Source organism: Elaeis guineensis, chromosome 7 (genome assembly GCF_000442705.2).
Source record: "Elaeis guineensis isolate ETL-2024a chromosome 7, EG11, whole genome shotgun sequence".
Lineage (NCBI taxonomy): Eukaryota > Viridiplantae > Streptophyta > Magnoliopsida > Arecales > Arecaceae > Elaeis > Elaeis guineensis.
In genome coordinates this window covers 66493796-66505191 of record NC_025999.2, presented here as the reverse complement: position 1 = coordinate 66505191, position 11396 = coordinate 66493796, and the positions used below count along the sequence as shown (strand labels likewise).

General features: G+C 40.4%; 1 protein-coding gene across 1 annotated transcript in view; it reads left to right on the top strand.

Moving 5' to 3' along the window:
- LOC140859312 (protein CURLY FLAG LEAF 1-like) overlaps positions 1-10988 on the top strand; it is a 29998-nt gene extending 19010 nt beyond the window's left edge. The window contains exon 3 of the mRNA XM_073260974.1: positions 10614-10988. Within this exon, the coding sequence (XP_073117075.1) occupies positions 10614-10988 (375 nt within the window). The remainder of the gene's footprint in view (positions 1-10613) is intronic.
- The last annotated feature ends 408 nt before the right edge of the window (positions 10989-11396 follow it).

Here is an 11396-nt window from a genome sequence, read left to right as displayed (position 1 = left end):
TATATTTTTAGATATACTTGATCCAAGTAGCAAGTAATCTAATTGGGTTGGTTGCCATGGCCGTTGGTCATAGGAGAAAAGTAAGGTTTAAAGGCCCTCTCCTCCCATTCGATGGGGTCTCCTATGGCGGTAGGGTGCCGCTACAATTATATCCCATGCAGATGAAGCAGCGAAAGGACTTAATTATAAGGTTCAATTATAAAATTTATCATGAATGTGTTAGATTAGATCTAAAAGAATATTCATGATTTATTTTGATTGAGTTATTTTCTATTATGTAATTAGCAATAGGATTGCTATTTATGAAATGTGCTGATCTATTTGTGAAATGAGTCAACATATTTTGGTGAACAAAAAATAAAACCTTTCAAATTTGAAAATTATTTTTGAAAAGCCAAACCCTGACCCATCAGCCCAAATACTTAATTAAAAGAATTAAGTATTGTCAAGTTGGTCTAGAATTGTGAATTAAGACCTAAGATAATTGCATAAACTTGTGGGTTAATGGGTTAGATGAATTAGGTCCATAATTAGGTTAGATCTATTGTTAGCTTAAAGAAATAGACTAAATTAGAGTAATTGATCAAATCTAATCAAAAGTTGAATTAGATTAGGTCAAGGACACTCTAGACTCAACTCCAATAGTTGTAGTTGAATGGATCCATGTCTTTAACTAGACCAAGATAGACTTAATTCATGGCTACGCGGTGAACCTTATTTACTAGTTGATCAAATTAAAACTAATGAACCGGTTGGTTTCTAAGGTAAGTTTGGCAGTTGACCAGTGGTTCTTAAGTGGGATCTACTCGCATTGATTTGATCTCTGACGAGTTAATGACTTATCCCCACCACTGATCTCACTTACCTGGCCAACCTGGTGAGTTAGATTTTGATTAGATCACTTGATAATTAGGGCTCACCCATGTCATTAGATAATCAGTGTGACTGATTTCGGTGCTCCTAATGCCAGCTTTGATTAAATCCTTTTTAATCTGACTTGGTGAAGTCAGTGGGAGGATTGAAATTGGCTGGTTAATTTCTTCTCTTCTATTCTTTAAGAAATCCTCAAAAATTATTAGGTCCCTAAAATGATTAAGTTATAGTGATAACTAACTCATAGCCTCCCATTAAGTGAGTGATAATGAGTCTATTAGTTTAATAATCATTGGAGGCCCAAAGGCCTGGTGCTTATTGACTAATGGAATTATCATTCATAGTATGATAATTTGATTAAGTCTTTCTGATGGTGGTCAGGTTGGCTGGCCAAAGTCGGACCTGATCATTTATTGGTTCGATTCATCGAATCAAGTCATGTTAATGGTTGGACCTAACCAGATCTTTTCAGTGGAGGCCAAAGCCTACTGATTAGGTTCTGGGGCAAAATTGATTACTAGAAGTTGTTTAGAGAAACAACTGGTTATGAACCTACCCATAGATGCACATGGGTTGACCAACCAAAGTTGGGCTCATGTGTAGTCTGTTTGGATTCTAGTACCCACTAAAGAATTAAAGTAATTCTATGAATTGGAGGTTGAGGCTATCAGTTCGTAAAAATATTGGAAGAAACTTTAGACTAAAGTCCAAGTCTTTAGTATTAATAATTTATGTACTAATAGAGGTCTGGTTTTTCTTTATGCAGTTATGGCCACTACCCTATCACTCCGGTCATTATTAGATAATGACAAGCTTATGAGACCTAATTTCGATAGCTGGTATCGAAAATTAAAAATCATCCTTGAGCATGAGCGGATCTTTTATGTTGTAACGGATCCAGCATCTGAGGAGCCAGCCCCGAATGCTAGAGGGATGATCCGAGATACTTACAAGAAGTGGCTCAACGACCGCACCACCATTCGATGCATAATGCTGGCGGCAATGAATGATGAGTTCAACCGCAGGTTTGAGAATGCCCAGCCACAGGAGATGCTTCAAATGTTGAACGACTCCTTTGGCACTTCTGACGATGTTGAAAGGCATAAAACTAGTTATGCCATTTTCAATGCTCGGATGAGGATGGGGCCTCAGTCACTGATCATGTACTGTACATGATCGAAATGATTGAACGTCTAAATAAACTAGGCTTTCTCTTGCATGAGCAGCTCGGTAAAGATGCGATCCTTAATTCATTGCCCAAATCCTTCCTCCCCTTCCTTACTTATTTTCGAATGACAAAGCCTGCAGTGAACTACCACGGCTTGTTGGAGTTGCTGTAGAACTTTGAGAAGGACCACCAGCTCCATAAGGAGTCAGTGAATGTTGTGGGAGGATCTTCTTCTGATCGTCGACCCTTTAAGAAAGGAAAGAAGAACAAGAACAAGAAGGTGCAGCCGCATGCTGGGACGTCTGCACAGTGTCAGACTAAGAAGCGCAAGCCTGACCAGAGCCAGGCGGAGTGCTTCTTTTGCAAGAAGCAGGGTCACTGAAAGAGGAACTGTCCTCTATACATTGCCTCCCTGGACCCAAACAGGCCGAAGAAGAAGCAAGGTAATTATATGATAACACCTTGCAACTTTTTCATTTGTGATACTACTACCTGGGTATTGGATACCGGAAGTCCTTATCATATTTGCAATTCGATACAGGGTCTGTAGGTCAGTAAGAAATTTGATGATGGCGAGAGGTTCCTGAACGTTGAAGATGGAAGCAAAGTTTCAGTTCTAGCTTTAGGAATCATGAACCTTGTAATCAATTCTCGTAATATAATTCTAAGTGAATGTCACTATTGTCCAAACTTTTTATTAAATATTATTTCTGTAGGCCTTTTAGCCATGTACGGTTATCAATTTTTAATAAAAAGAAATATTTGCAATATCATTTTGAATGGTGTTACAATATTTGTTGGACAACTAGATAATGGAATTTACTTACTGTCACAGCCTGTTAATGTGGTTCAAACCTCCGGTAAACATCCTAGAATAAATAATGTGTCAGAAGTCTACCTTTGGCACTGTAGGCTAGGTCATATCAATAAGAACAGGATAAACAGGTTGGCTCAAGAAGGAATTTTTGAAGTTGGTGATTATGAATCACTTCCAACCTGTGAGTTCTGTCTGCTTGGAAAGATGACCAAGTCACCTTTTACTGAAAAAGGTGAGTGAGCCAGTGAACTCTTAGGTCTGGTACATTCTGATGTATGTGGACCCATGAGCTCAAGTGCAAGAGGTGAATATCTCTACTTCATAATCTTCACAGACGACCTATCGAGGTATGGGTATGTCTACTTAATGAAGCATAAGTCAGAGTCATTTGAAATGTTCAAACTATTCCGAAATGAGGTAGAAAAATAAACTGAAAAGTGTATTAAAACTCTTCGATCTGATCGAGGAGGTGAATACCTTTCCAATGAGTTTCTGACATATTTAGGAGAGAATGGGATTCTCTCTCAATGGACTCCTCCTGGAACACCACAGCATAATGGTGTGTCTGAAAGGAGGAATCGGACCTTGTTGGACATGGTCCGATCCATGATGGGGTTTGCTGGTCTGCCGATCTCCCTCTGGGGATATGCGCTCAAATCGGCTTGTTACCTTCTAAATAGGGTTCCGAGTAAGTCTGTAACCAAAACACCATATGAGTTATGGATAGGACGTAAGCCAGTACTCTCGCACCTTAGGGTTTGGGGGTGTCCGACTTATGTTAAACGTTTAATTACGGACAAGCTTGGACCTAGGTCTGACAAGTGTAATTTTATAGGATACCCAAAAGAGACCAAAGGGTATTATTTCTACCTAGCTGATGAGTAAAAGGTGTTTGTCAGCCTTAAGGCAATCTTTTTAGAAAAGGAGTTCCTTGGTAAAGGGACTGTTGCCTCTAAGGTCGAACTTGAGAAAATTCGGCAGGTGAAAAAACTGACACAAGTAGCTGAATCTGAATCGAATTTGATTAAATCAAATCTGGAGCCCATTGTTCATGCACCCTTAAGGCGATCTAGTAGAGTCCATTGTTCATGCACCCTTAAGGCGATCTGGTAGAGTACCACATCAATCGGACAGATACTATGGTTTCTTGGTCCGGAACGACGATCCTATCGAACTTGATGAAAATGATGAGGATCCGATCACCTACTCGGATGCAATGCAGAGACCTGACTCTAAGAAATGGCATGAGGCCATGAAATCCGAAATGGAGTCCATGAAGGTCAACGATGTGTGGACATTGGTTGACCCACCCGAAGGAGTAAAACCCATAGGGTGTAAATGGGTCTTTAAGAGGAAGAGGGGCACAGACAGAAAGGTGAAAACCTATAAAGCCCGTCTGGTTGCCAAGGGATATCGTCAACGTTATGGTATAGACTATGACGAGATATTTTCTCCTGTGGCAATGCTCAAATCCATTCGGATTATGCTTGCGATAGCTGCCCATCTGGACTATGAAATCTGACAGATGTATGTGAAGACAGCTTTTCTAAACGGAGAGCTGGATGATATATGATACAACCTGAAGGATTCACATCCACAGATGAGTATAAGGTGTGCAGGCTATAGAGGTCCATTTATGGACTTAAGCAGGCATCCCGGAGTTGGAACATACGTTTTGATAGGACGATCAAGACGTATGGCTTCGTTAAGAATGGAGAAGAGCCCTGCATTTATAAGTGGGCTAATGGTCCAGTAATAGTATTTCTTGTATTGTATGTGGATGACATTCTCTTAATCGAGAATGATATCCCTGCATTACAGGGAATAAAGATTTGGCTGTCATCACAATTCTCCATGAAGGATCTGGGAGAAGCTTCCTACATCCTGGGGATGAGGATCTATAGGGATAGATCTAAAAGGCTGCTTGGCTTATTCCAGTCCACGTACATTGATACTATGCTGAAAGGTTCAGCATGGAGAATTTCAAAAAAGGCTATCTACCGATAGGCCATGGAATTTCTCTCTCGAAGAGGGATTGTCTGACAACACCTCAAGAGAGAGAGCGTATGAATAGAATTTCATATGCTTCGACAGTGGGATCTATCATGTATGCCATGACATGTACACGACCAGATGTGGCATACTCACTAGGGGTAGTGAGTAGATACCATCTGATCCAGAGAAGAATCAGCAGAAGGTTGTTAAAACCATCCTGAAGTATTTGAGAAATACTAAGGACCAGTGGCTTGTTTATGGTGAATCAGACTTGAGACTTATAGGGTTTACAAACTCTAGTTTTCAGTCTGATCATGATGACAGCAAGAGTGTGTCGGGATTTATTTTTACCCTTAATAGTGGGGCTGTCTGCTGAAAGAGTTTCAAGCAACACACAGTGGCTGATTCAGTTTGCGAGGTGGAGTATGTCGCTGCATCAGATGCTGCCAAAGAAGCGGTGTGGCTGAGAAAATTCATCACCGAGCTTGGAGTAGCACCCTCCCTTGTTGGTCCAGTTCTGCTCTACTGTCACAGCTCTGGAGCCATTGCTCAGGCGAAGGAACCAAAGGCACACCAGCGGGCGAAGCATATTCTGCGCCGCTACCATCTCATCTGGAAAATTATGGATCGAGGTGACGTCGACCTTCAGAAGATCAATGGAAAGGAGAATCTGACCGACCCATTCACAAAAGCCATTGCGGTGAAGAAGTTCGACGACTTCAAGTCGAAGATGGGTATTAGATACTACACCGATTGGCTTTAGGCCAAGTGGGAGATTGTTGGGAATAGTATCCCAAAGCCAATCGTCAGCCTGTTGATGATTGTGCTCTTTTTGTATTAGTATATAAATTATAAATAAATAAAAGTTATTTTGATATTTTTCATCACAAATTGTCATCTTCTAATGAACTCCTGTGTTGTGGTGAAGTCCTTAGGACTATTTAGACTCGACAAAGGAGGATTTATCGTTTAGTCCTTAAACCTATTCGCGACCAAATGATATGTTGTTACCAAGGACAACAATGTTTATCGAGCATAGGTCATTGTGTGCCATATAGGTTGGTTGTCCTCTTAACCAAGGAGTGTGGAGACACTGGTATGGCATACAGGTGAGATGTAAGGGTACATCTGCACTGAACGTGACCGACTCTGAAGCTATCTCTGTTGTCAAGATTTATTCCGATGGGATGTGGGTATAAATATCCCTCCGACCTGAGACTGCCATGGTGACTTGCAAGCAACTCACTGCACTTAGGCATTGGACTATCTGAATTTCTAATTCAGTGACGGAAGGCTGCTGGGTGTAGTCAAGTACTTGACTTGTCGGTGCGTGTGTCAAGATGGGATTGACCACTCCAGTTCTGGAGCTGTGTATAGTCATGTTTCAATTTAGCAAAACCTTGGCTAGGGTAGTCCTAGTGAGGAGTCACAGGATTGTTTGAGTTGAGCATGATTCGGATGATCTAATCAGGGTTGACAATTTAACCCTGAGTCATCCTAAACACAGGGGTCAAAAGGGATGAATTATACAGTAACCATATTCATGTAGCTTCTAAATATTGTGATTGTGACTATTCGACCTATCCAGACATTGGATACCATTACTAGATGGTCACTTCGATTAGTACAGGAATTGGTTCCTGTGCTATCGGCTTAGGTTCGAACCTGTGGGGTCACACACATTAGAGGTTCCTATCTGATCTGATGGCTGATGAAGAGTCCTAATATTCGTAGACTATGAATCCTACGTATTTCGGACTCTATGATCAAGAATCAGGATTCTCTGATCATGAGTCCCACACATTTTGGGTACCGGGGTCAAGAGTCCCACTGATTTGGGACTCTTCGATCAAGGTTTCATATTGATGGACTTTGATACCCGATTGCCCATCGGATTTGGACTCAATATTTTTGAGAGATTTAATTAGTAATTTGATCATTAATTAACTCAATTTGATTGAGTAATTATTTTTGGATCAAGTCCAATTGAATTGGATTCAGTTGGGTTTGACCCGATTAGGTTAAGAGTTGACCTAATCGTCGAGATGGTTTGGTCCCTAATTTGATCAAGGGTTGGGCTTAGTTAATTCTTGATTTGATTAAAATTTTATTGAGCCTAATTAAGCCTAATTAAGTTGGGTTTAATTTAGTCTAATTGTGCTTAATCTATTTTGATTAGGTTGGTTCAATTAAGATTAAACCACCATTTGAATTTGAATCCCTGCGCCACCTCATATCTCTGCACCCATTTGAATTCATGAGAAGAAACTTCTCATGAATTTTCTCTCACACAAAGCCCTTCTCACACCCACTCTTGTGCACCAATCTTTGGATAAAATTGATTAGTTAGCCATTCAAATTCAAAGCGTGTTTGAATTTGAATGGATAACTTATCTCTTGCACCTTCATGACCTTATCCACTTTAGCGCCCCATATCTCACATGAGAAAGAGTTTCTCGTGAAACCTTTTCATGCACAATGCAGCCTCACACCTTCTCTTCTCATTCCCAAGTCGATAGGGATGAGTTGGTTTGCATTTGAATTCAATTTGATTTGAATTCAAATGTGTAACCACTTGTCTTTATCTTCTCACACGGATAAGACACGTTCGACATTGTTTTAAAAAGAGAAGAAGGATGGGGCGTGCATAGAAAAATTCTGAGAAAGAAAGTGGGGCATGAGGAAGCCTTGTGTATAAGGTGAAGGTCCAAAACCTTCTAAGAGAAAAAGAAAGAAAAGAAAGAAAATTGGGCGCAGGGTTTTCAGTGTGTTCCCTAGGGTTTCAGCCTGGGGTTCGGGAAGTGAGTTAGTGAGCTACGAGTGTCATGAGCCCACCAAATTCAAGGAAGAGAATCATCTACCTCTCAAGCACATTTGCTGATGATTTAGAGTATCTGTGGAATCGACAGATATCGATCGAAGGAGTTCGATCAGCATCAGCCGTCGAAAGGGCTCTATAACGAGCTAGCACTCGTGAGGAGCCGATCAGACCGAGATCCTCGTGTTGATGATCCGCAAAGGCCAGACACACTGTGTAGCTGTATTACGATGATCAGAGCCTTCCGACGATGATCAGATTGCGGTGATCGACTACCCGTACAAAGGTATTGTGTTCTAAACACAGAACAGTAAATTATTTACTGTTCAAATTTGAATTTCAAATTTAAATGTATGCATGCTATATATCATATTTAGATCCTAGTATAGGGTAAACACATGTTAATTAATTAGATTAATTAATTATTTTCACTGTAAAATAGTAATTTTAAAAAAGTTTTAAAATTACCATTTTACCCTTACACTCAAATTTTGCTTCATCTCTTTTATAGATGAGGAGCGTAACCGCTTGATAGCGACGTCCATAACTGCCTGGTAGTGGGCCGTCCAGGGCCACGTGGAGTTTGTTACGGAGAGTGGAGTGGTGTCCGTTGTCGTGACTTGCCAGAGAGTGGTGGGGCCACGTGGAATCTGTTACGGAGAGTGGAGTGGTGTCCATCGTCGTGACTTGCCAGAGGGTGGTGGGGCCACGTGGAATCTGTTATAGAGAGTGGAATGGTGTCCATTGTCGCGACTTGCCAGAGAGTTCGGGCTGGATGGTTGAAGCTCGGCTGGGATGTTTGGCAGAGCGGAATGGCTCTCTGTCTCAGCAATCTAAGAGAAGCTTGGATATTTTCGAGGTTGCTGATGAGTCCACTGTTGTTGGGTGCCTTAGGCGCTGATGCTGCAGGTGGAAGTCATCTGCTGTAGAAGCTCGGATGGAAACTTTCTGTTGGAAAAATCCGACAGGAGTCTGATTGCTAGAGAAGTTCGTCTGAAATTTGTCTGATGTAGAAGCTCGTCTGAAGACTGTCCGTTGGAGGAGTCTGGGATTCAATTCTATTATAGAAGTTCAGACGGAGTCTGATTCTTGTAGGAGGCCGCTTACTGTAGAAGCTCGGATGAAGATCGGTTGCCGTGGAAGCTTGGATGAAGACTTCTTATTGTAGAAGCTCGGATGAAATCCGCTTGCAATAGAAGTTTGGAATAAAGATCCGACTGGTGGAGCCCGTCCATTGTAGAAGTTTGTTTGGGATCCATCCGCTGTAGAAGCTCAGAATGAGTCCGACTCTTGTAGGAGCTCGGATGAAATTCGGAAGGCAGTCGACCACCGTAGAAACTTGGATGGAGTCTAGTTACTGTAGAAGTCCTGCTGTTGGAGAAGCTCAGACATTGACAAAGTCCGAAAGAAGTTCGGAGTAAAGTCGATCGTGGCAGGAAGAAGTCTGGAAGAGATTCAAAGAGTAGTCGATCACTATAGAAAGTCAGCTGATAATGAAGCCCAAAGAGTATTTAGATCAGTCCGATAGACGACTGAAGGAGTTCATTATCAGAGAAGTCCAGATGGCACGATAGGAGTTCGTCCGTTGGAAGAATCTGGAGGACACTATGGAAGGTCGACTGCTGGAGGAGTCCGGATGGTATTGTGGAAGCTCAGACAGCCGGGGGAGTTCAGAAAAACACCGTACAAGATCGGAAGCCGGAAGAGCTCTGGGAGTGTTGGCTTCTTACGAACTTCGGCTGAGGTTATTTTATACCCAACAAGTTCATACTGTGAAATTTTATAAAATTTTTTTCTATTATTCACAGTGCCATGGCCATAATTTTCAGAATTCGATCTCATAAATCACATAGGACTACTCCTTATCTACCAAGATCTATAGATCCCATATAGGTGCACATCTTACTTCTACAATGAACCTACTATAACCAATCTGCATCATAAGGATCCGAATAGGTAGGGATCAAGTGTATGTACAATCAAACTACAATAATCCCGTTGTGAATAGCCGAGATACCATAGGTCAAAGAACCAATCATACCACTACAGCATCGAAAAAGAGACTGATGAGTGAGTAGACATTCAAATGACTTTTCGTATTAGTCATACTCGATACCTTTATTCTCTAATAAACACCTGCACTATCGTTCTAGTGTCCCCATACTATAGATTCAAAACTCGTCTATCTGAAAAGAAGCAATCCGTACACCCATCTTACCAGATCAATTACTATTCCTATGACGATCTATCGATCGGAAGTAATTTAGAAATTAATCACCAATGACACATGCATTAAATTCTCAACTCTTAAGAATATGTGTCATCATCTTATTAATTTTTTGGATGATTCGTGAATACATACACAACATGAATGGAAATAAACTATCCAATATTATTAATAAATAATAAGATCAAGTATAAAACTATATCCTAGAAAAAATAAATATGTAAGCCTAATTGACTTCTAGGATATACATCTAACATTCTTGCCATCTCTCACATATATACTGAACATGCACATTAATTTTGATAAATGGATCATCATTTGCTTGTATCCCCATGTTTTATTATCTTCTCGTCAGCTCCATCTAGCTCTGTTCATCAGTTTTAAATAGTCAGTATTTCTTTGTTATTGATTTTTTCTAAGATTATGTATTATTCTATTGTCTTCCATGAAATATATCTTCTTTAAATAACTTAGCGTCAATCAAAATGAGTCCTTTTATATTTAGCTCCGTCCTATTTAAGCTTGCCATGTTCTGTTTGCTGATAGATTGTTTCTTAATATGTTAATGGATTTTCGTTTAGATGTACAAATCTAATATTATTGTTAACAACATCATATTTCTTTATCATTTCTTGTATCCAAATCTGAATTCTTCCATCTTGAAGACTTGTTTTTTGATTCCTCTTCTTGTAATTTCCTTTTTCCAATTTTACAGGCCCATAAGATTTACCATGCGAACATGAAGAATGGAATAAAGAGGACCTATGAAGAACATTGTAATATCTATAGCTTATACAAGAGCCACTACTTCTACAAGCCTACCACCAATTACCTCAATGATGATAGATTGTATCAGAAGGGAGACGGTTCCAGCCATGTCCAACCCTTTTTCCCATCTCCTCTTGTTTCATCTAATTCCAGGAAGGCTGCTGAACCTCGAAACTACCTTGTTGCCGTGGGATGCGGGGCCTGCTACATTTATATGATGGTTACTAAGGGGACCAAGGAATGCCCAAAGTGCGGTGGCTACTTGATTCATTTTGACAAAGGCAAATCTCCTGAGCAATACCCTGTCAACAGCAAGAGTTGAAGGATTTATGGTTCAAAAACCTGCTTAATAATGGTATTTTCCTCATGGGATTTTACCTAGTTTGTCATCATCTTATGTGATAAGGCCTCCATGGAGGAAACTTGTGGCCGTCGTACAAACGAGTTCAGTATTGATGTTTAGGAAAAAAAACAGGATCTGGTGTTAATGTTACTCTTCCAACTGAGCCCCCTAATTTGTGCCCTACCCCAAAATGTTTCACCGTAAAAGATGTTCTTGATCATTTCACTGGTCAATTTACAACCTAAGGTGTTCAGGAATACAAATATTTAGGATATTTTAATCAAGGAGCTCATAATATGGTCTAGGCTATGGAGTTTGCTAACCAAGAGGAAAATAGAGGGCTTGGACATTTATGAAAATGACATATTTATGGCGGGAGACTAGCTA